General features: G+C 46.9%; 1 protein-coding gene across 4 annotated transcripts in view; it reads left to right on the forward strand.

The window, feature by feature from the left end:
* ITGB1 (integrin subunit beta 1) overlaps positions 1-25,029 on the forward strand; it is a 47,359-nt gene extending 22,330 nt beyond the window's left edge. For 2 of the 4 annotated variants that reach the window (XM_070056197.1, XM_002721189.5), the window contains exons 4-16: positions 1,922-2,144; positions 3,943-4,113; positions 5,397-5,635; positions 8,297-8,452; positions 9,119-9,214; positions 9,904-9,993; positions 11,769-11,909; positions 12,047-12,246; positions 13,534-13,772; positions 13,957-14,179; positions 15,415-15,647; positions 17,841-18,007; positions 23,876-25,029. In XM_070056197.1, the coding sequence (XP_069912298.1) occupies positions 1,922-2,144; positions 3,943-4,113; positions 5,397-5,635; positions 8,297-8,452; positions 9,119-9,214; positions 9,904-9,993; positions 11,769-11,909; positions 12,047-12,246; positions 13,534-13,772; positions 13,957-14,179; positions 15,415-15,647; positions 17,841-18,007; positions 23,876-23,941 (2,244 nt within the window). In that variant the 3' untranslated portion in view covers positions 23,942-25,029. Of the gene's footprint in view, positions 1-1,921; positions 2,145-3,942; positions 4,114-5,396; positions 5,636-8,296; positions 8,453-9,118; positions 9,215-9,903; positions 9,994-11,768; positions 11,910-12,046; positions 12,247-13,533; positions 13,773-13,956; positions 14,180-15,414; positions 15,648-17,840; positions 18,008-18,916; positions 23,068-23,875 lie in introns of those variants that run through there. The other 2 variants (XM_070056196.1, XM_070056198.1) reach the window with 1 other exon arrangement.
* Positions 25,030-25,072: the final 43 nt, after the last annotated feature.

Consider the following 25,072-nt stretch of genomic DNA (forward strand, 5'->3'; position numbering starts at 1 on the left):
ATAATGGGGTGGTAATAATAAATTAAATTCCCTGATTATATTTGAGTTAAAGTAATATAGGATTGATTGACATCCTAATATGAGCCCGCTTAGGTTAGCAGCTGAATGCTACTCATTTTATCATCTCTAACAGTACCTTGCATGAAGCTTGGTAGCATTTCAGCGAGGAGGAATTATTGTCAGAATAGGAGGTAAGGAGGCCAATGCAGAGGTCATGCAGCTTATTCACAGAATACATAACTAACACCAGAAGGTCGAAGGCTTACAGATTATGTTTTTATCTGGCATTTGGACCCAGATTTTAAGTGCCTGTCTGTTTTTGTTGGCATAACCGGTCACATAATCAGATCTGTGGTTTGACCATTGTGGAGGAAAATTGAGGGGTTTTGTTTCCTTTCAGAATTTTTCTGGGGATGCTTCCTGTTCTCAGGGTTTTGCTGGGATCACGTGTGTGGGACTGAGTTGGTGGCGGTGGAGGGAGAGGGGGCACCCTGCGTGTGGCTCTGGCAGGGTGGCTGGACTGCTGTGGCGGTGTTCTTGCAGAGGAGGTGGTGCCTGCCTTGCCTGCTGTTGCCAGGAGTGGAGCTGGGGCGTTCACACAGGCACACTCACCTGCAGGCTCTCGGCAGTCCTGGCTGCTGCTCCCTCCCACTGTTGTGTAGAGGCCTAAGGCTTCTGATAGCCACGCTGTTCTTAAAAACTTAGCCTCAGAGTTTTGGGGCATAATTTTTTTTTTTCCAATTTATTTGCTTGAAAGTCAGAGTTACAGAGAGGCAGAGAAAGAGAGAGAAGTCTTCCACCCGCTGGTTCACTCCTGAACGGCCAGAGCTGAGCTGAGCCAAAGGCAGGAGCCAGGAGCTTTTCCCGGGTCTTCCACTCTGGTGCAGGGGCCCAAGGACCCAGGCCATCTTCTACTGCTTTCCCAGGCCATAGCAGAGAGCTGGATTGGAAGTGGAGCAGCTGGGACTGGAACTGGCGCCCATATGGGATGTTGGTGCTGTAGGCCAGGGCTTTAACTGACTGTGCCACAGTGCCGGACCCTGTTTATTCCTCAGATATCTTCACTCATACTTTATGAAATTTGTGCTTAATAAACAGATATTACCATGTCATTAATTGTTCCCCCATCTTCGTATTTCATAAAATATTTTTAAAAATCTATTTCAGAGAAAAAGTAAGAGCTTCCATCTGCTCGTTCTCTTTCCAAATGCCTGCAGTGGTCAGGAATGGACTGGGCTGAAACTGGAAGCTGAGAACTCCCTCCAGGTCGCCCACGTGGGTGGTGGGAGCCCAAGTCCATGAGCCCGCCCCTGCTGCATCCCCTAGGGTCTGCACTAGCAGGAAGCTGGAACCAGGCACTGAAGCCAGGCATGCCTGTAGGAGACACTTCTTAGCTTCTTAGCTACTAGACCAAAATGTGCTACAAAACACTTCTATTTAAATAGTTTTTAAAAACTTACTTACAATAATTGCCAATACTTAAAATTGTTTTAGAACCTCAGGAATACTTATTAAATCTGTGGTCTACTTTTTGAAATGACCAATATTAACTGAGATGTTTTTATTCTGGTCTGTTTTTCGTAACATGTAGTTACTCAGAAAGTTGTGTTGAGGGAAGCACTGTGTGAGAGGCATTGTAACTGGCTGATGTTCAGGTGTGTGCATTAACAGTAGCTGTTGATCCCACTGAATATGTGATTTCACCAAGAAATTCGTCTTCGGAATCAAAGAGTGAGACATTTAAAATGAACACTTAGTAAGTCAGTCCTGGGAAAGGTATGAGTTTTTCAGGAATGATTTTGTTGTTAAACAAGAGTGCTTTCTATGATTTGGATGAAGGGAGCATTTTGTTTAAAAGGTAGAAATGAGCTATATTATATGCCCCTCTTTGTACTCTGACTTGTGTTTTAATGTCGTTTAGACGTTTTTGCAAGAAGGAATGCCTACTTCTGCACGATGTGATGACTTAGAAGCCTTGAAAAAGAAAGGCTGCCATCCAGACGACATAGAGAATCCCAGAGGTTCCAGAGACATAAAGAAAAATAAGAATGTCACCAACCGTAGCAAAGGCACAGCAGAGAAGCTGCAGCCGGAGGATATCACTCAGATCCAGCCCCAGCAGCTGGTTCTGCAGCTGCGATCAGGTGCGGGCCCAGCCATCTGCCCCTGAAGTGCCGTCCTCACAGGCAGGCCCCCAGTCCAGCTGACGCTGGCCAGCTTTACAGAGTTTTCTGAAAACACACAGCTTGTGAAATGCATATTCCTGGAGTAATGTTAAATGTTGCCATCGTCAGAAGTAAAATCTGCTAATGATTCGGCAAGTGTGAATTAGACTTAATGGGCTTTACAAGTATTGTCCATTTTCTGATTTGATTACATTATATAAAGGCAACCTTTTTTATTTATTTATTTATTTTTTAACTTTTATTTAGTAGATGTAAATTTCCAAAGTACAGTTTATGGATTACAATGGCTTTTCCCTCCCATAACTTCCCACCCACCCATAACCCTCCCATCTCCTGCTCCCTCTCCCGTTCCATTCACATCAAGATTCATTTTCGATTATCATAAAGGCAACATTGTAATGTTTCCTTTCTTGTGCAGTATTTTAAAATTATTCTTGGTCAGTGTCTGTGGCAGTGTGTGACCCACTCCTGTGCTGTGTCAGGAGGTGGTGGTGCTCGGTCCCCCTCACCCTGGCCCCTGCGCTCACACTGAGCCTGGTGCAGTCCACCTGCTGCTGAGTCCACTGTAGCACAGCCGCTGCACTGGGCTGACACCACAGCTCGTGCGCCTGCTGGTCTGTTCTGACCCTCCTGCACCCAGGATGGTGCTCCTGGCTTCTCTGAGCTTTCACTGTTGGTTTCTAGGCTTTTGTGTCTCTTCCTGTCCCCATCTCTGTGGTCCACTTTACAACTTGGCTTTCCTGTCATGATTTAAAAGCTGCAGCAACACAAACTTTTCTGTTGAGCTCCAAACAGTTCCTCTGACCTGTCTCCCAGAACTGTCTGTAGACAGGATTTTTAACCATGTTTCACCTGAACCTCTCATTCTCCTGTGTTTCGTGACTGAAGTATGCCGACAACTCTGTCTCCAGTTCTCTATCCTCACTGTTTCAATTCAGATCTTCATCACCTCCCCTTGAATTTTCCATCATTCCTTAACTGGTCTTTGACTCTATAATCCAATTGTAAAACTTTACCCAGATTTTCTAAAGCAGAAATCGTATTCTGTGATTTTCTTTCATGTGGTGGCTTCCTGTGACCAAGACCTGAGTTCCTTTAGAATGCCAGTCTCTAGAATGAGAGTCAGCCCTGTGACCTATCCAGCCCAAGACCGTTGAAAAATGGATGATTTAGACATAGATTACCTAGTGTAGGTTGGGCATGTTGCCTTTTTATTTTTTTAATTTTTTTTTTTTTATTTTTTGACAGGCAGAGTGGACAGTGAGAGAGAGAGACAGAGAGAAAGGTCTTCCTTTTCCGTTGGTTCACCCCCCTAATGGCCGCTACTGCCAGCACTGCGCCGATCCGAAGGCAGGAGCCAGGTGCTTCTCCTGGTCTCCCATGGGGTGCAGGGCCCAAGCACTTGGCCCATCCTCCACTGCCTTCCTGGGCCACAGCAGAGAGCTGGCCTGGAAGAGGGGCAACCGGGACAGAATCCGGTGCCCCGACCGGGACTAGAACCCGGTGTGCCGGCGCCGCAGGTGGAGGATTAGCCTATTGAGCCGTGGTGCTGGCCGGCATGTTGTCTTTTTCACCCCGAGGTCTGGAGTGTCAAGTATTGGTTGAATGAAATTGAGTATAGACCCAGTGAGTTTTGTTAAGTTTATGACAGTGCATTTCATCTTGCATTGTTGGCCCTGTAAATCAGATCCATTTGGTTTTCTCACTTGTTCTTGGTTCTTGGCTTGCTAACATCTTTTCTGACCCGTTTGGCTAGGGGAGCCCCAGACGTTCACGTTGAAGTTCAAGCGTGCTGAAGACTACCCCATCGACCTCTACTACCTCATGGACCTCTCCTACTCCATGAAAGATGATCTGGAGAACGTCAAGAGTCTCGGGACGGATCTGATGAATGAGATGAGGAGGGTGACTTCAGACTTCCGAATTGGTAGGAATGTTGGGAAAATTAGTAGTTTTCCTTCTTTGTTCTCCAGGCCAGTTTTTAGCTCTTCCCTTCTGAGAGGAAACATCATCTGTGTAACAGGCGCTCTGCCTCTGGGCTCCTGTATCCCTGTGTGCTCAGCACAGATGAAGAAGTCGTGCCTGTCCTCACAGTTCACCCACTCATGTCCACCCGCGGGTACGGCCTTGTCTCACTCAGACCCAGTTTGCCATGCTGTGATGTTCTGCTTTCCACCCTTCCTTTCCTGTCCTGTGCATCTCCAGGCTTGCCTGCTCGTCGCCGGCTGTCTCCTGCTCCTGCCGCACCCAAGGTGTTGCAGCAGAGTGCTGGAGAAACTGGACAGCCTCCTTGTGGCCAAAAAGCTGCCTTTTAAAAATTAACTCTGTTTTAGAAGAAACCTTGAAAAACTTAAAGTGCCATTGTATTCAGTAGGCACAGTTCAGGGACCATGGAAATAGTAAGTTCTTAAGCAAGGTAGTCTTTTTGAAGTGGTCAGAATTCCAGAACATTCATTTATTCATCCATCCATCCAACGTGGCACTGTGGAGAACTGAGGATACTAAGAAAGTCAGTGTTCATTATTTTTATTTTATTTTTCTAAAGATTTAATTTATTTGAAAGGCAGAGTTAGAGATAGATACATACATACATAGAGAGAGGTCTTCTATCCACTGGTTCACTCCCCAGATGGCTGCACCAGCCACAGCTGGGCCAGACCAAAACCAGGAGCTTCCTCTGGGTCTCCCACATGGGTGCAGGGACACAAGCACTTGGGCATCTTCCACTGCTTTCCCAGGTACATTAGCAGGGAGGCTGCACTGGAAGTAGAGCAGCTGAGACTCCAACTGGTGCCCATGTAGAATGCTGGCACTGTGGGCGCAGCTTAACCTATTTAGCCCCAGTGCTGGCACCAATGCTCATTATTTTTAAAGTGGGTAGGCAGAAGATGGATGTACAGCTCAGTCCTGCTGGGCAGCTGGAACCAGACAGCTCACAAACCACAGGAATGCATCACTCACATTTCAGGAGGCCAAGCAGTCCAGGGTCAGGGCAGATTCCATCTGGGGAGGGCCTGCCCTGTGGCTGGAAGATGGAGCCGTTTAGCTGGGTCCTCACGAGGGCAGAGGGGCGGCCACCAGTCCCAGCTGCAAGGGCTCTGCTTCCTGTTTGCATCAGGCTGGGGATCAGGCTTTCCCTGAGACAGACATCAAGTCTGTAGCACCTTCCTGTATAGGGAGAATTACTGCCCATTTCTCTGTCTGTCCTAGGGTTTGGCTCCTTTGTGGAGAAAACCGTGATGCCTTACATTAGCACTACGCCTGCCAAGCTCAAGAACCCTTGCACGAGTGAGCAGAACTGCACCAGCCCCTTCAGCTACAAGAACGTGCTCAGCCTCACAGACAGAGGGGAGGAGTTCAACGAGCTCGTCGGGAAGCAGCGCATTTCTGGAAATTTGGATTCTCCGGAAGGTGGTTTTGATGCAATCATGCAGGTTGCGGTCTGTGGGGTGAGCGCATTTGTGTTTTACAAGGGGGTGTCGCTGGTGTCACTTGTGTAAATATTAAGTGTGATTTTGCTGTCAGTAGAAAAAGTGACCTTAATTATCATACACTTACTTATCCCAGCAACATACAAATAGTAATCCTTTAAATTCTCTTCAGCTGTAAGCCTTTATTTTTTCAGCTATAAGTGGTTTACAAAGCACATTTAATCATTAGGTCCCTATGAAAGCAAGCATTGACTTCAGCTTGTTCCTGCAGGCCTCTGAAAGGCGGGGTGCACAGCTGTCTTGGCTGGTGCTCTGGGTTTCGGCAGATGGAGAGGGACTGGTGCTGTCTGATGTATCACAGGGGCCACGAGAGGACTGAGCTGCAGGAGGGTCCTGCCGGCTTCCCAGGGGCCACGAGAGGACTGAGCTGCAGGAGGGTCCTGCCGGCTTCCCAGGGGCCACGAGAGGACTGAGCTGCAGGAGGGTCCTGCCGGCTTCCCAGGGGCCACGAGAGGACTGAGCTGCAGGAGGGTCCTGCCGGCTTCCCAGGGGCCACGAGAGGACTGAGCTGCGGAGGGTCCTGCCGGCTTCCTTTGCTTGCTTGCTGATGCTTGCTGCTCTGAGAGCCTTTCAGCCCTCGCAGATCTCAGAAAGACAGACCTTTGTAAGCCCTGGTCGGTGAGCCGGATGAGAACATGCGTTTTAGAAGTAAGATGGCATGGCCGGCGCCGCGGCTCACTAGGCTAATCCTCCGCCTTGCAGCGCCAGCACACCAGGTTCTAGTCCCGGTCGGGGCACCGGATTCTGTCCCGGTTGCCCCTCTTCCAGGCCAGCTCTCTGCTGTGGCCAGGGAGTGCAGTGGAGGATGGCCCAGGTGCTTGGGCCCTGCACCCCATGGGAGACCAGGAGAAGCACCTGGCTCCTGCCTTCGGATCAGCGCGGTGCTGGCAGTAGCGGCCATTGGAGGGTGAACCAACGGAAAAAGAAGACCTTTCTCTCTGTCTCTCTTTCTCACTGTCCACTGTGCCTGTCAAAAAAAAAAAAAAAAAAAAAGTAAGATGGCATTTCCAATGACGAGGTTCTCTGTGGAGCAAGCTCACATACCCTGGTTCAGTTACTGCATTTTGTGCCCCCACTGAGTGTTTTGACATGAGGCTGAGAGTGGAAAACACTGGGAGGTGGACACAGTTTTTTTGAGTGCTTGTTGTCTCAGTTTTTCTCCTTGGATTACGCCTGTTTCCTGGAAGACCTTCCCGGATTCCTGGTGCCCCCTTCTTTCCTCCCTCGCTTCCCACCCCCCTCCCTCCTTTCCATTTATTATTTGAAAGGCAGAGCAACAGGGAGAGAGGGAGACACACAGAGAGAAAGAGATCTGCCATCCACTGGTGGACTCCGCAGACGCCCGCGACAGCCAGGGCTGGGCTGAGCTGATGCCAGGAGCCTGGAATTCTAACCAGCTCTCCCACATTGGGTGTCAGAGAACCAAACACTTGGTCCTCACCTGCCGGCTTCCGGAGTTTGCATCAGCAGCAAGCTGGGTTGGAAGGGGAGAAGCTGGGACTCTGGTATGGGATATGGCCATCTCAGGCAGCAGCGTTAACTGCTGTGCCACAGCATGTGCCCCCAGATGCCTCATAACGGTTATTTTTCAATGAATTTTTGCTAAGGTCTAATTGGTGTCGAAGATAAGTGAGCAATATGGTATGGTAAAAGTATCTCACTACCACTGATCCTAGGCAGTTCATTTAGTCTGGCTAGGGCTGCTGTAACTTTTAAATACAGTGATTATTATAAAGTATCAGTGAACACTCAAAAAATGCCAGCTGCTAAATTGTTACTTTTGGTTGTGATTTAAAGTTAGTCTCTGCTTTTAAAGATGCAGAAAATAGAATTTTGGTTGGTGTCTGGCTTTCTCACTTTGGTTTCCGAACATTGGTTTGAGCAGCTTTGTAACTATGCTCTAACCTGTAGGGATTGAAGCCTAGACCCACATGGTTGTGGCTGTCTACCTGTGTTCGCCGTGCGTTCCACTTCCCTAGGTGTAAAGGAGATAGGCTTCTAGCACTAATACACTTGATGCCACCCGTGTGGACTTATTATGAAGGTTTAAACAGTTGTATTGAGTAACCCGAAGCAAACATAATTACAAAGTTGTGGTAGACAGCCTTTCAACGTTTTTATTGAAGTAGATAGAGAATAAAATAAATGAACACATAAACAGTACTGATTGATGAATTGAGTGGGTGGGATTAAGCAGGTAAGTCCTCGGATCGTTAAATTTATCTGTGAAGGAAGAGGAAGGCCTAATATGGAGGCCGCAAGGAGCAGGTGGTGGAGGACGGAGCCTAGCACGGGTCCAGCGTGGCAGCACTAGTGTGCAGGAAGGTTCGGGCTGAAGTGCTTCCACTCGCTCAGCAAATACTCCGGGAACACCTACTGTGTGCCAAGCCCAGTGCCAGGTGCTGGAGCCACGAGGATGAACAAAACCAAAGCCAGTTTTTATAAGGCACCGAGAGGCTGGGACAGCCAGGCAGGCAGAATTTACACTGGGGTGGAAGAGGTCACTCAGTGGGCAGCATTGTGAGTGGAGGAGACGCAGAGTCAGGCAGACAGTACGTGAAACTCAGGTCTGTGTCGTGGCCCTGTGAGCACTGTCTGAAGCTGGCTCTTCCCTTGAAGTCGCTGATCGGCTGGAGGAACGTCACTCGGCTGCTGGTGTTCTCCACGGACGCGGGGTTCCACTTTGCTGGGGACGGGAAACTTGGTGGTATTGTCTTACCCAACGATGGACAGTGCCACCTGGAACACAACGAGTACACCATGAGCCACTATTACGTAAGTGCTAGTTCTTCGCACGGTGAATGGGGCAGTTCTTAGCTTGCCAGCCTTGGGAGTGACTGCCTTGTGTGTTTCTCAGGCTTGTGTTGTGACCTGATTGGGTGTTTCTTGGTTGTATTGTGACCTAATGTGCAGAAATGCTAGAGCTGCTGTCTGGAGTGTGTGGCTTTGTATCTGCTTCCTCCGTGTAGCTGAGGGCCTTGCTGGAGGTGGTGGGGGCTGTCTCAGACACCACTTCAGCCCCTGCCTCACCCACAGCTGTCTGCTCACTGCCATACACTGGGTAGTAAAGTCAATGGTGCTTCTAAACAAGTCTTGCAGTGTTTAATCTTAGGTGGTTTTTAGAAGCAGGCACCTGCCTTTATTGGAAAAAAAAAAAAGGCAAATTATTCAAATTCTAGAAGAAATCCAAATGTTGAATTTTGTTCTTTATCTGAAGTGACAGATAGCAGATTCCTGACAGCTCAGTATACACAGATTGTCTGGTTGTTTAAGACCTTTTCGGTGTGGAGGTTTTCATATGTACAGGCAAGTAGAGGGGGCAGCATGGGGAACCCTCAGCTGACCTACCACCCGCACTGTCACCTGTGCAGGTATTGGGTTTTTCACAGAGCAGAGTGGAAGGAGGACCTGTGCACTAAACTGTGTCTCTTGATTTCTTAGGACTACCCTTCTATTGCCCACCTCGTCCAGAAACTCAGTGAAAATAACATTCAGACTATTTTTGCAGTTACTGAAGAATTTCAGCCTGTTTACAAGGTATGTGTGAAATAAGAAAAAAAAAAAAAACAAAGTGCTAGGATTTTTGTTGTTGTTGTCATTAGAGGTAAAAAGCATTTATGAATTAAAGTGTAGGAAGAAGCCACTAGGTAGGCAGACTGAATTTTTCCTTTAAAAAGATTTATTTGAAGGTCAGAGTTACAGAGATGGGTAGAGACAGAGAGAGGTAGAGAGAGAGGGAGGGGGAGAGGTGGGGAGAGAGGGAGGGAGGGAGGTCTTCCATCCCTGGTTCACTCCCCAAATGGCTAAAACGGCCGGAGCTGAGCTGATCTGAAGCCAGGAGCCAGGAGCTTCTTCTGGGTCTCCCACGTGGGTGCAGGGGCCCAAGCACTTGGGCTGTCTTGCACTGCTTTCCTAGGTGCATTAGCAGGGAGCTGGATCAGAAGTGGAGCAGCTGGGGCTCAAACCGGTGCCTATATGGAATGCTGGTGCCACAGGCTGGGGCTTTAACCTGCTGTACCACAGTGCAAGCCCAGGCAGACTGAATTTTACAAAAGAGGTTGATGTTAATTTTAATCACATCATAAAACTCGTCTTTTTCAGGTTTGACTCCCGAAGTTATTTAGGAAATGTATAGGGAATGAGTGTTTAAAGATGCAGGTTGCTTGTTCAGTAAGTGCTACCTGGTTGATGAATAGTATTTGACATGCTTTGTCTTTTAATTGCAGGAACTGAAAAACTTGATCCCTAAGTCAGCAGTGGGAACGTTGTCTGCAAACTCCAGCAATGTCATCCAGCTGATCATTGATGCCTACAACGTGAGTGCCTGTGGATCAGAGCAGCTCTGACAGTGCCCTGTGAGGGTGAAACTCCTTAGAACACAGGCTGGGAAGCCCAGAGGATAACACACAACTTATGTGCTGTATCTGGGGGAAAACTTGATATTGTCTCAGAGAAGCATAGTCTAAACAAAGCAAAAACGTGACAGAGCCATGTGGGAAAACCTCAAGTCTGTACATCACCAAGTGAGATGTCCCTGTGGGGAAACAAAGCAGGTGTGATGTGTAACTGACGTCTGATCTGTAGGGGCCCAGCCATCCTCTCCCTCCAAAGTGTTCTTTATAGATTCTTCTATTTTGGTGAATTGTGGTAGAAAAGCTTTTCGGCTGTTTCTTTCCTTCCACACATTCAGAGAACATGTTTTCTGTTTTTAGGGGGGAGTACACACATTCATCGCTACATACAGCATAGAATGCGTAAACTGTAAACATGTACTTGTCTGCAGCTTGATTATTTTAACAGGCTTATAGGATTGTTTTTTCTGCACATGTGCAGGTGAGGTGAAGTCAGAGAGGAACTGTGCTCTCTCTAGATCTCAATTCAGAAAACCGTTAATGGCTCTCAGGAAGCACTGCTTAGCAGTGGTTTGGAAATGCACTGTATACTTTCACCCCACTCACCCTTTGGTTGGTTAAATTTTTGATGTTTTTTTGCAGTGGGAGTCTAAAAATGTTTTGGAAAGAGCTGAGTCAGAAAGATGGACTGGGCTTTGTTTTTTAACTTTTTTTTTGAGAGTTTCCATTTGTTGGTTAACACCCTTAATACCCATAAGGGCTCGGGGGCCAAAGCTGGGGCTGGAAACTCAATCCAGGTCTCCCATGTTGGTGGCAGGAACCCAGCGACTTCAGTCATTACTGCTGTCTCCTAGAGTTGGAATCAGGAACTGGCCAGCTGGCAGTCAAACCCAGGCATGTGGTGTGGGTCGTGGGCATCCTAGTTAGTGTTGTAACCAGTAGGGCGGATGCCACCCAGCAACTTTGAAGATTCCAGTAGTTCCTTTGTCTTCCCCCAGCTGTTTTTTCTCAACAGACTGTTTTCCCAACTTTGATCTTTATTAAGAGTGTGAGCAACAGGTAGTTTGCTACTGCAGCCCTCATTGTTCTGAGAGGTCGGAGTTTTTACAAAATGTTCGTTTATATACAGACAGAACTCCCATCTACTGGTTCACTCCCCAGATGTCCACAAGGCTGGGACTGTGCTGGGCTGAAGCTGGGAGCAGAGAACTCGGTGTCCCACATGGTTGGCAGGAAGCTAGCACTGCCGCACACCTGGGTCTGCATTGGCAGGAGGTTGGAATCAGAAGCCAGAGGCCATCCTCAAACCCACTTGTAGGGTGTGGGCATCATTATTAACCTCTAGGCTGACTGCCCGCACTAGCTTGAGTCTTTCCCCCTTAAGAGTTTTTAGTCTTTGCTGGCCAGGCTTACAGTGGCTTCCAAGCACAGTCGCTCCCAGACTGCGCAGTAGAGTGCCTTGGCCATAGTGAGTTGAGGACCTGGAGACTTTGCCCAGGGGGTAAGGAACACACTCCTCCTCGTCAGTATCAGGCCTTGGGACTGCACGATCCTTGCTGTTTTACCTCGTTGTAGGAACAGAATGCCCTTTCAACCATGTAGGTGGTTCTACAGATGAGACCCTTATTAACCAGTGCCTGTTTGTGTTTTGTAAGACTTTACAATACTGTCTTGACTGGTCATCTTATGCATCCCAGGAGCATTTCAACTTTCTTGTGTATAATTAGTCTTTCTTTTAGTCCCTTTCTTCAGAAGTCATTTTGGAAAACAGCAAATTGCCAGAAGGAGTAACGATAAATTACAAATCTTACTGCAAGAACGGGGTGAATGGCACAGGGGAGAACGGAAGGAAGTGCTCCAATATCTCCATTGGAGATGAGGTATTGCTTATTTATAAGCAAATGCAGTTCATGATTTGAAACATACTAAAAAGAAATGAGTGGGTTTTTGAGATAGTTTTTAGCAGATTCATGTTGCTTAGCTTATTGTTCACTTAATCTTGCTTTTTTCCTTCAAGGTTCACTTTGAAATCAGCATAACTTCAAATCAGTGTCCAGTTAAGCATTCTGAAACCATTAAAATCAAGCCTCTGGGCTTCACCGAGGAGGTGGAGGTGGTCCTTGAGTTCATCTGCAAGTGTGAGTGCCAGGACACAGGCATCCCGAGAAGTCCCCAGTGCCACGATGGGAATGGCACGTTTGAGTGTGGGGCTTGCAGGTGAGCCAGGACTGTTGGAGTGTGCCCAGATGTGCACTGCCTGGAGAGCGAGGGGCAGGCTGTGTGTCAGGACAGCCACAGAAGATCTCCGCTTGGAGCAGAGACATGATTTGTCCCGGGCACTGTTGCTCACCACACGATGAACTTGATGGTCTTGTGTGTGGTATTTACAGAGAGCTCTCTCACCTGTCTCTTAACAAGACTGCTCTTTAAAATGAGACTGCGCAGTCTCTCAAGCTGTGTATCCAGCAAACTGTTACGACAGCACTTGGTTTTTCTGTCGTGAGATAGAAGTGCAGCCTTTGTAGAGCAGAGTAAGTTTATGTAAAATTTTGGAAATAGCATTGAAACATGTTTTTGGAAAAACGTGAAACCGATAGTGGTGGCTTTCTCTGGGAAACAGAATTGGGAAGCCTTCAAGTATGTCCACCTTCCACATTGTTGGAATGATTTCTTAAAAATAAGTATGTGTTGTAAAATTAAAAAGCAAGTTATTTTTCAGAACATAGAATATACTACTAATAACTTTAGTCCAAGTATTTCAAATATTTTCACACTTTGGTTACTTTTTAAATTAAAAATTAAAACTCAGTATATTCCGAACATAGTTTTCTCTTTAAAGGAGACTGGGACATTTGATCTAGATGTCGACTGCAGATGACTGGGCCAGCAGGGTGTTAACCACGAGGAAGACATGTGCCGTCTTCACTGTCAGTGACACCAACTGGCTGTCCTACAGAAGTTCAGATGTTACAGTTCTCTCTTTCCATGTTGTACATACCCTCTTGGAGTCATGCAGATCTGTTTTTAGTGAGACATCATTCAACGAAAATGCCTTGAAAATGCCCTGAAAATGCCATCTCTTTCGTCCCTTTCTGTATATGTAGAATCAGCTTGCAGTGTCCATGAGCATAAGTTGTTCTAGAAATGTACATGGCATCTGAAAAGTCTGGGCCAGTGGGATAAGTTTGTTTTTAAACAGCATACTATATTTTCAGTCAGTGCTCTGTTCATTTTTATTCAGCTTCTTGCTCTTTCTTGCATATGTTTCTTGTACTTTTAAGGTTACAATGGGGCCATAGTTCATGTAGTTACAATTGTAATAGCACATCATTTGAAATTACAGCTACCATATTTACAATTAAGTTTATTCTGTTTCTCCAGATATTTTTCTATTTATTATTTGCAGCATGAAGAGACTGTTCATAGTTTCGTTGCCTCTCCCATGGTTTGCGATTGTAGGTTATTTTTATTTTATGCAAGTGCAATTTTGGAATCTTTGTTCAGGTGCAACGAGGGACGTGTAGGCAGACACTGTGAATGCAGTACAGATGAGGTGAACAGTGAAGACATGGATGCTTACTGCAGGAAAGAAAACAGTTCAGAAATCTGCAGCAACAACGGGGAGTGCGTCTGTGGGCAGTGTGTGTGCAGGAAGAGGGACAACACAAATGAAATCTATTCTGGCAAATTCTGCGAGTGTGATAATTTCAACTGTGATCGCTCCAATGGCTTAATTTGTGGAGGTGAGGAAAGGGTCTGAGATGTGAAGTGATCCCACTGGAGTGACAAAAAGTCTCGAGGAATTAGAGGGCTCAGTCCGTCCCTTGGACCCACTCCTTCCATATTGTGACTCCCTTTTACTTCTGAGTCAGTGCTGTGATTGTATGTTTTTAATCCTAGTTTGTGACATGGTATTTTTAATCGCAGGAAATGGTGTTTGCAAGTGTCGTGTGTGTGAGTGCAATCCTAACTACACCGGCAGTGCGTGCGACTGTTCTCTGGATACGACGTCTTGCATGGCCACAAACGGGCAGATCTGTAATGGCCGGGGTATCTGCGAGTGTGGCGTCTGCAAGTGTACAGATCCCAAGTTTCAAGGGCAAACCTGTGAGATGTGCCAGACCTGCCTGGGTGTCTGTGCGGAGCACAAGTACGTATCTCCTAATTATTTGAAGGCGTTGATGCTTAACTGTGTGTGATCACCAGAACTGGAGCAGGGCCCCTGTTGAGCATGCTATAAATACAGTGTCTGCCATGTGGAAACCCACTCTTTAATTCGTGAAAACTCTTTCTTATTAGCTAGTGCCCGTTACAGGATATTGAAGTGTGTTAGAGTTGTAAGATTATTTTGATTCAAGTTTACTATGTAATTAAATCTATTGTTACCTTTGTTAAATTGCTGAAATACTTTTTTTTTAAAGTTTATTGATTGATTGATTTGAAAGGCAGAGAGAGAGATTGATCTTCCATCTGTTGGTTCACTCTCCAAATGGCCGCAATGGCTGGAGCTGGGCCGATCTGAAGCCAGGAGCCTGGAGCTTCTGGGTCTCCCACGTGGGTGCAGGGGCCCAAGGACTTGGCCATCTTCTACTGCTTTCCCAGGCCACAGCAGAGAGATGGATCTAAGAGGAGCAGCTAGGACTTGAACGGGTGCCAGCACTGCAGGTGGTGGCTTGCTTTACCCACTACGCCATAGTGCTGGCCCCTGATGTACTATCTTCTGACTTGGCCAAATGGCCATAGTGCTGGCCCCTGATGTACTATCTTCTGACTTGGCCAAATGGAAGGCTTTCCCCTTGAAGCATCACTATTGTCCCAGTAACACACTACTTAGGTTACTTTGGTCTTGTGTTACATACTTACTATGTCACAGGGCTAGTTTTATTACCTTTTTTTAATTGCATTTTCAGCTTGAACTTTAATGAATTTATAATTTCATTGGGGAAACTACCAGTCTTTTTAAAAGTTCTTATTAATTTGAGAGAGAGCAACCCAGATGCCCGCAGTGGGTAGGACTAAGCTGTGTTGAACACAGGAACTGGGAATGTTTTCCAAGTCTCAGACATGGGTGACAGGAAGCCACATACTTGGGGCATCATGGCTGCCTGCCAGGGTCGGTGTTGGGAGAAACTGGAGTCAGGATCTGGGGCTGGGAATCAAACTCACCTATTCCAGTGTGGGTGCCTTAACCACTAGGCTAAATGCCCACTCCCAGAGACTGTCATCTTCCGATGTGGTTTCCCATTGAGGAATAGCATGCCTCTGCAGTTCTTTTGTAGCTCCTAGTTGAATTCAGTCACCAGAGTTTAGCACGCAAGGTTAATGTTTAAGAAAATGTTGACCTTTTAAACAGCACATGTGTAATGCAGCGGTTTGTATCCTCAGAGAATGTGTCCAGTGCCGAGCCTTCAATAAAGGAGAAAAGAAAGACAAATGTGCACAGGAATGCTCACATTTCAACATCACCAAGGTGGAAAATCGGGACAAGCTGCCCCAGCCAGGCCAGGTGGACCCCCTGTCCCACTGTAAGGAGAAGGATGTGGACGACTGCTGGTTCTACTTCACGTACTCGGTGAACGGGAACAACGAGGCCATCGTGCACGTCGTGGAGACTCCAGGTCAGGAACCCTGTCCTCGCCTGTGTCCGTCCTGGTTAGGCCTCGTCAGATTCCCTGACACCAAGAAACAGCGTCAGCTGGACTGTCCAGGTCCAAGCTGGGCAATTTCTCATCTCTTACAGCTTAGAGTAGTAGTTAATTAACTGGAGAAGAAGCAGGAGAAGAGAGGGTTTAGGTTTGCTCAGTAGGGAATATGCAGATTAAAAGTGAGAAGTGATACAAGGCATGTAGGACATGCGGGATAAGAGTTATGTCGTCATTGGGGACGTTTAGATTAGAGTTTAATTTGGGCTTGGATACTGAGGAGGATAATTTGTGAAAGGATATAATAAAGTATTGAATTTGTTCAAGGTCTCAGCCAATGGAACATTTTTTATTGGCTTTTCTAGTAGCTTTTTTTAATAGATTCTTGGGAATTTTTCTCATGAGTATGCAGGTTTTTGTGCACACAAGTCCTGTTGCTCTCAAGTAAATGTGGGAATGGGACTTTGGAGCAGGTGGCAAGCCTGTGTTGAACTTGGTGAGAAGCTGCCCAGTGGTTCTGAGGTCAGTGTCCTCTTCTGCATTATCAGACAGCCGCTGGCAAGTGCTGCCCACTGTTGTTCTTCGGCAGTGTCTGTTGAACACCAGAAGTTGGATTGTGACGAATTGTCGACCAAGGTTTTTTTTCCTGGATCTTCTGTTACTGTTGTGTCTAAGAACAGCTTAGGTATTAGATTGTATCTTAGCATGGGGAGTGGCTTCTGTTGGTTGGAAACACTGTCTTTCCCCGCCTTTGTGCATGGGTAGGACTGTTTTTTTGTTGTCTCTGCCTGTGTGCTGGAGCCATGCCATACATTGGTAGCTTTCTATCCAGTCTTTTTTTTTTGACAGGCAGAGTGGACAGTGAGAGAGAGAGACAGAGAGAAAGGTCTTCCTTTGCCGTTGGTTCACCCTCCAATGGCCGCCGCGGCCGGCGTGCTACGGCCGGCGTGCTACGGCCGGCGCACCGCGCTGATCCGATGGCAGGAGCCAGGAGCCAGGTGCTTTTCCTGGTCTCCCATGGGGTGCAGGGCCCAAGCACCTGGGCCATCCTCCACTGCACTCCCTGGCCACAGCAGAGGGCTGGCCTGGAAGAGGGGCAACCGGGACAGAATCCGGCACCCCGACCGGGACTAGAACCCGGTGTGCCGGCGCTGCTAGGCGGAGGATTAGCCTAGTGAGCCGCGGTGCCGGCCTATCCAGCCTTGAAAATAGGTCATGTGAGTCCTCCAACTTTGTGCTCTTCCAAAAAGTTTTGAAACTCTTACCTAGTTCTTCACTTTCTGTATACATTTTAGAATTAGTATGCTGATTTTTTTTTTTTTTTTTTTGGACTGGCAGATTTAGACAGTGAGAGAGAGAAAGAGAGAGAAAGGTCTTCCCTCTGTTGGTTCAGAGGGAACCACAGTACGGCCGGCGCACTGTGCCGATCTGAAGCCAGGAGCCAGGTGCTTCTTCCTGGTGTCCCATGCGGGTGCAGGGCCCAAGCACTTGGGCCATCCTCCACTGCACTCCCGGGCCACAGCAGAGAGCTGGACTGGAAGAGGAGCGACCGGAACTAGAACCTGGAGTACCGGCGTTGCAGGTGGAGAATTAGCCTAGTGAGCCACAGCACTGGCTGAGTATGCTGATTTCTATAAAAATCTTGCCAGGTTTTTGATTGGGAATGCATTGAGTTTATAGATCAAATTGGGAAGAATTATTAAATATGACAGTATTAAGTCTTCAAGTTTTTTTTTTTCCCTTTCTGAGATTTATTTATTTGAAATGCAGAGTTACAGAGAGAGATGGAGAGACAGACACATAGAAAGATCTTCCGTCTGCTGGTTCATTCCCCAAATGGCCTTAATGGCCAGGGCTGGGCCAGGCTGAAGCCAGGAGCCAGGAGCTTACACGTGAGATTAACACATAAGACCTTCATGATTTTGAGGATACTATAAATGATACTTTTTAAAAATTGCAGTTTTTAATATGTAGAAATACATTTTATATAGGACTTTTGTTTCTTGATCATCTATGCTGCAGCCTTGTACACCCACTTAGTGGCTTTGGGGTAGGTCCTTGTGGTTCCTGGGTGATGGTGACCAGATGCAGAAGTGCTGCCTGGGTGTGGATGGGCTGTGCTCCTGGTGGACCTGTGTGTGTGCTCACTCCCCCTTTGATACTTCGCAGAGTGCCCCACTGGTCCTGACATCATTCCAATTGTCGCTGGTGTGGTGGCTGGCATTGTTCTTATTGGCCTTGCACTGCTGCTGATTTGGAAGCTCTTGATGATCATTCATGACAGAAGGGAATTTGCTAAATTTGAAAAGGAGAAAATGAATGCCAAATGGGACACGGTAAGTTGCAAAACATCTAAATAACAGGGTTGCCTGTGCACTACACAGAACACTGCAGGACTTGCTCCCTAGCTCTGAGACTGCCTGTGGAAGTCCTCTTGGAGTATTTGTTTCCCACAAGTTTATTATTCAAATAGTTTGCATTTAACGAGAGACAGAAAGCATCCTAAATACGTCCCTGTAAGTCAAAACCTTGTAAGAACGGGTTTTCTCCTTACTGTGGCCAGTGGTTTTCATTCTGTACTAGTTTTGATCTTAAATCTGCTGTTTCGTCTGATAGGGAACCCTAGAGAGTGTCAGTGCGTAGCGAGCTATTCATGAGAGTGCTTCTTCCTGTCAGACAGAGGACTTGAGGTGGAAAGCAGTGAGACTCAGCAGCGACAGTGTGTGACCCTGTTTCCACGCTGTTTTGGAAGAGACAAGACTGTAGGGACAGAAGGCAGACCAGTGGTTGCTAAGGGTAGCTGGGGGAAAGGCTCGGCCACAGAGGGCACAAGGGGTCTCCTTGGGGGCGAGCTTGCTTGTGGGTGTGTGGAATCATTTTCAAACTCTGGGGTCTCAGAAAGGTACATTTTACCCTGTGCAAAAGTGCTGTCTTAGCAACTGGCTTTATAATTAGCTCTGAGTGTGAAGGTTCATGCTGGTGCTCACTGCAGACAGGGAGTCAGAGGCTGGGGTGGTCACACGCTGCTCCCTGTGTCTTCCTCTTTTGATGTGAGAAGGCTGTGGCAGTATATTTAAATGTAAATGAATTGTAGTCATTGGCATCACTACAGTTTGCTTGGATGTTTAAGAAATTATCAATTTCAGAGGCACAGAAATGGTGAAATTTCTCTATAGTATTTAAACTCCACGAATGTCCATGTTTCTTTCTGATGAAATCATTAGAAACTGTTTCTTTTACTTTAGCAAGAAAATCCGATTTACAAGAGCCCTATTAATAATTTCAAGAATCCAAACTATGGACGTAGAGCTGGTCCCTGAGTGCCGTTGGTATCTCCTTTCCCTTTCTGCCTGCATGGGAGCTTTTGCCCTTTCTGCTGCACTGGGTGCCCTTTATCACTGTTGCTGTGTTTTGCTTTAAGTCCAGCTTTATTTATGTGTCTAAATTCTGGCTTTTCTTTCTGTGTATTAACTTACTCTTTTTTTTTTTTTTTTGACAGGCAGAGTGGATAGTGAGAGAGAGAGACAGAGAGAAAGGTCTTCCTTTGCCGTTGGTTCACCCCCCAATGGCCGCCACGGCTGGCGCACTGTGGCTGGCGCACCGCGCTGATCCGATGGCAGGAGCCAGGTGCTTCTCCTGGTCTCCCATGGGGTGCAGGGCCCAAGCACTTGGGCCATCCTCCACTGCACTCCCGGGCCACAGTAGAGAGCTGGCCTGGAAGAGGGGCAACCGGGACAGAATCCGGCACCCCGACCGGGACTAGAACCCGGTGTGCCGGCGCCGCTAGGTGGAGGATTAGCCTATTGAGCCATGGCACCGGCCAACTTACTCTTTTTTAGAAGGGCTTTCAAATAAGTTCTAGCGTGTGAGAGCTGCAGCTGCGCTGTAGTTGCCATCAAACAGGCCTGAGGTCAAAGCCCAGCTCTCCACCTGGTAAGGGGACGGCCTTGAGTCTCTGCACCTCCCAGGGGTTTAGCGCTCTGGTCTGTGGGGGGTAGCTGATTTTGGTAAATGATCTACAGTATATGAGGTCAGTGTGTCAGATACAATCCTCATAACAGCCCTGTGCCTGAGCTGGTATATTATCCTTATAGAACACATTTCTGTGTGTAAAGTTTAAGGTTAAACAATGAGCGTTGGACCTGGGAAGTCCAAATTGCAAAGTCAAAAAGCATGACTGCTGTGATGTTCATGTGGTATACAACTATGATGCTGTTGTTACTGGTTCTAGACAGATTTTGATAGTCTAATTCTGGATCGTAGCATGAAATTCCTTTAAAGGCCAGAGAGCATGTAGATACAGACAAGTGTGTGATACCAGTCTCTGAATTTGTATGACCTGCTTCCAGGCACATTTTAATATAGTCGTGTGAGCTCCTAAGACTCGATAAAAAGGTCAGTGGTGTTTAGAACCCAGTTCGCTCCCGGGGATCAGAACTCCTCTTTGTTGTCACAGCTGACGGGAGGTAAGGGGCGAGGAGGATTCTTCTGTTCTCACTCCTGCATCCTTGTGCAGGGAGCTTAGGCACTGGGTATGCTTCCAGTTAACATATGTTCATGTTCCTGGTGAAAAATAGTAGGGACTGTGTTCCTGTTGCACATGGGAGAGCGTGGGGCACGGAAGGGTCAGGTCACACGATGGTGTCTGTGGAGCTCTGCGGCCCATGCTCTGGCCCATTCCATGGTGCTGGTGGCAGCCGTCAACCCTCGGGAGACCCCGTCTCCTGTTTAGGAAAAGGCAGATCCCTCTTTAGACACTTAGGTAGAGTAACAGTACCCCCATGGGCAGCACTGTCACAGTGAAGTCAGTTTATTACAAAGAATTCGACACTGCCCCAGTGCCCACTCACCCACTTGGAGGTGCACCTATACAATGATAATTACTAAGAGCTTAAAGTACAGGGTTTTGTCTTATTTTTAAGTGATAGAGGAAGTAGCTATAGTAATAGAAGTCATTACTTGTTAGATTTCCGATTTCTAAGCAGGTTTTAAGACTTTTCAAGTTAAATTTGATGACAGAACAGTGAAATTCATAAATGAGCAAGTTGTCCCCCCCCCCCCACTTTTTTAAAAGATCTCTTTATTTGAAAGGTTCAGGGGCCCAAGGACTTAGGCCATCTGCTGCTGCTTTCCCAGGCCACAGCAGGGAGCTGGATCGGAAGTGGAACAGCCAGGACTTGAACTGGTGCCCAAATGGGACTTGGCTTTACTCACTACACCACCGCACCAGCCCCTAGCTATCACATTTATGTTTTAGTATGAGACTTGATGTATTTTTTGTTACCTAAGACTTTTGAAAATAATAAAATAACTTTTTGTAAAGATTGATTTGAAAGGCAGAGTTAGAGAGAGGTCTTCCTTCCTCTGGTTTACTCCCCAGATGGCTGCAGCAGCTTTCCCAGGTGTATTAGCAGGAGGTGGATCAGAAGTGGAGCAGCCGGGACACAGATGGCCATATGGGATGGCTGATGTCACAGGTGGTGATTTAACCCATTATGCCACAGTGCCAGCCCCAGAAATGATTTCTAGAGGAACATCGACTAGCCGGTGAAGTTCCAGTCCCGTGAGGCCGTTTCTCACATGAGAGAAGCATTGTTCATCCTACGCAGGACTGAAACTTTCACCCTTGCTGTGTGCTTGGTGGTACTTTGAAGGAAGCTATCACTGAAGCCTGATATCTGTACTGTTAAATGAATTTTTACCTAAAAGGGTACTTCAGCCAAAATAAGCACTTTATATAACTCGAGAGGCCAAAGTTTGGTAAAAATTTCTTTTGCATAAATGCCCTTGTGAAGCCCATGCAAATTATTAGCCCTGCCTGCAGATTTTCCCGAGATGTTCTCTGAGAAAAATTAAGTAGAAAGTAAGTGGTGAGCCACTAATCAAGAAATTACAACAAGCATGGATTGTAAACACTTTTCTTACTTAGGACCAGGTGTGGTGGTCAGTTAACTGATAGAGGAACGTATCTGGGACTGGGGGCGGACGTGGTGACATTGATGAGAGCAGGGACGGATGTGGGCGCGGAGACGGTGCAGGGGTGCTCAGGCTCCTTCGGCTTCAGCTCAGAGCCTGACTTGCTCTCCTGACCTGGGAGCGTTGCTTCTTGTTGCTGCCACGGGACTGCACTCTGGACGCTGGGGACTAATCTGTTATTTTAGTTGATCTCTGGGGATGCCTAATACAAGAGTGAGCTTATTTTTACCTCTAACCTTGCATGTTAAACTTTTGTTTGGATGGACTTTGAAATAATAAAAATGTGTATGTATATGAGAAAGTAAACAGTTTTCCAAAGGTAAGTTTTTCTTCACTCTACAAAGTATAATGTAAGTTATTTTGGACTCATCAGTCAATGGTAGTTTTTTCTGTATTTTCTGTTTTTTTGTTCTTCCCTTACAATTCTTAAGTATGAAATAGTTTTGTGTAACATGTTAAAGGAAATTCCTACCCCAGTGTAGCTGCAAGATGCGCAGTAGTGGCCCGTGTGCAGGTCGTAGGAGTCTCACTCAGGTGCTCCAGGGCCTTGTAAGAACGTGAGTGCTGGGGTCCAGTTTCCCAGTTCTGTGAGTCTGGCTCTGCTTGTGATGGAGCTCAGGACTTGATGCTCTGTTGAGTTTTACTGTCTGCCAGGAGGGATCCTGAGCCCTGTTTGTGGAACAGCTGGCTCAGCTGTTCGCTTGGTGTCTTGCAGGCACCAGTCTTGATGTCGTGTTTCCCGTCTGCACCAAGTCCTGCACCCTGGCACGGCATTGTGGGACTCTTCGATGATCACGCACTGCCTGCCTGGTTGCCTCTCCACACCTAAAAACTTCTAAAATATAAAAATTTCTATGTGAATATGCCATTCTTTTTCCTACACCTTGACTTGATCTCTGTTTACTATGAAGTTATCACTAATGTCAGTCACTTTTTTCTATATCAGAGTGCTTATTTTCCTGTCTTTTCATCCACCAAACTGTATGCTCTTTGAGAGCAGGATCGTGGTGGTTAGCTTTCTGCTTAAGCATTGCTGGCAGTGTTTTTGGATTTTGAAAATGTCTTTTTTAGGCCAGCGCCACGGCTCACTAGGCTAATCCTCCGCCTTGCGGTGCCGGCACACCGGGTTCTAGTCCCGGTCGGGGCGCTGGATTCTGTCCCGGTTGCCCCTCTTCCAGGCCAGCTCTGCTGTGGCCCTCCTGGGCAGTGGAGGATGGCCCAGGTGCTTGGGCCCTGCACCCCATGGGAGACCAGGATAAATACCTGGCTCCTGCCATCGGATTGGTGCGCCGGCCGCAGCGGCCATTGGAGGGTGAACCAACGGCAAAGGAAGACCTTTCTCTCTGTCTCTCTCTCACTGTCCACTCTGCCTGTCAAAAAATAAATAAATAAATAAAAAATTAAAAAAAAAAAAAGAAAATGTCTTTTTTAAAGATTTATTTGAAAGAGTTACACGGACAAAGAGAGGCAGAGAGACAGCGTGGTCTTCCATCCACTGGTCAACTCCCTCACTGGCTGCAGTGGCTGGAGCTGCGCCGATCTGAAGCCAAGAACTTCTTCAGAGTCTCCCACGTGGGTGTAGGGGCCCAGGGACTTGGGCCATCTTCCACTGCTTTCCCAGGCCATAGCAGAGAGCTGGATCGGAAGTGGAGCAGCCGAGACTTGAACCGGCACCCATGTGGGATGGCAGAATGCAGGCAGCAGCTTTAATTGTTATGCCACAGCGCTGGCCCGAAAGATGTCTTCAGTTTATGGCCTGGAGTCACTTGTGTGGTTGGCTTGAGGCTTGATTGTAGTTCTCCTTCCCGGAGTCCAGCATTGCATTAGGCATGTCTCCTGTGATGCTGAGGGATAGCAGTTGTGTCCTGAGCATAGCTCCTGGCAGTGGGACGCGTGGCTCCCTTACCACAGGGGAAGCTAAGAATCCCTCCTTGATCAGGCACCTTTGTATCCAGCAGGGGGTTCAGAGTTGGGCAGAACTGATGCTTCCACAGAGAGGAGGGGTCCCGGTTGCTGTGCGTTGGCTGCCGTGGAAGGAGGGCGTTGCCCAGGCAGCCTCTGCAGGAAGGACTCAGTGAGCAGAACCGGCAGCACACAGCTTCCATGTCATTCTCTGTGCTATCTGGATGGATAAAATAGAAACGACTTCTTAAAATGACTAACACTGTCTTGACTTGCAAAATAATACTACATGATTTTATAGCACTGTAATTTTTTTTTTTTTTTAGGGTGAAAATCCTATTTATAAGAGTGCTGTGACAACTGTGGTCAACCCCAAGTATGAGGGAAAATGAGCACCCTGCCGACTCAGCACTGACGGGGCTGTTTTCACAGTCACAGCCAAGGAGCTCCATGGTCTTACGCGGTGCAGGCTTTGAAAATGTATAGTATGTATAATTTTTAAGGATTTTTTTTATTTTGAAAATAATGTTATAATCCATGCCGGGACTGACAGAGACTTGAGACAGGGTTGCTCACCTTGTCAGCCAAGGTCACGTTGTGCCTTCTGACCCTTTCTTCCTGGACTGTTGAATCAAGCTCTCACGGGGTTGGCGATGCTTCTCGGGTGATTGAAAGGGCAAGAGTTAGGGTAATGAGCATGGTGAGAATTTCTGTTAATCATGTGTTAAAATGGAGTTTTAGCTTTACAGGTATGTCAGCTTTCAGTTACACAGATTCCAAAGTAAATGTTCCACTAGCTAGTTTAGGATTGTTTGTTACAAATCTGTTATTTTGCCACCTGCCTTTCAGCCGTGACTGATGACATATCTGAAAGATAAGTGTGTTGGGAGTTAGTGGTACAAAGCGGCTTTGAGATGGTTGATTTGCAAAGGCCATGGGAAAGATTCAGAGAGTTAGGAAGGAAAAACAAATAGCTTTAAAAACCTGTGTGCCATTTACGAGTTACTTAGTCATGGTAACTTTATGCCTTCTCTTTATAAATCAAGCCCTGGATAAAAATACTACAGAATTTTCTGCTCACGCGTCCTTGATTTAGCACTGTCTACACAAAGGCCGTAACTTACGTAGCATTTGCTGAATGGGGACCTTTTGCATTGAATTTATTTTGTTGTTTTTAGTGCCTGGTGCTTTTTATTGCCTCTTCTAATCTTGCAGTGTATGTTTCCATTTTGGGGTAAGACTTTTCCTTTGAAGCGGTAGCTGTGATTTGCTGTTGGTCCTGTAGCTTGTGCGGCAGTCCTCTCTCATGCAAGCGTTACTTCAGTTAGCGCCACGGCCACGGCGACCACTGTATTTACTTCTCACTGCTCGAGTTGCCTGTCACCTTCTTGTTTTAAGTGCCTTTTAATTTTAACAGTTCACTTTTTACAGTGCTATTTACTGAAGTTATTTATTAAATAAAAAACCTAAAATACTTGAATTGGATGTTTTGGCTCTGTGTTGACATATTGTGTCAGTTTATG

This window comes from Oryctolagus cuniculus, chromosome 13, assembly GCF_964237555.1.
Source record: "Oryctolagus cuniculus chromosome 13, mOryCun1.1, whole genome shotgun sequence".
NCBI classification, from domain to species: Eukaryota; Metazoa; Chordata; class Mammalia; order Lagomorpha; family Leporidae; genus Oryctolagus; species Oryctolagus cuniculus.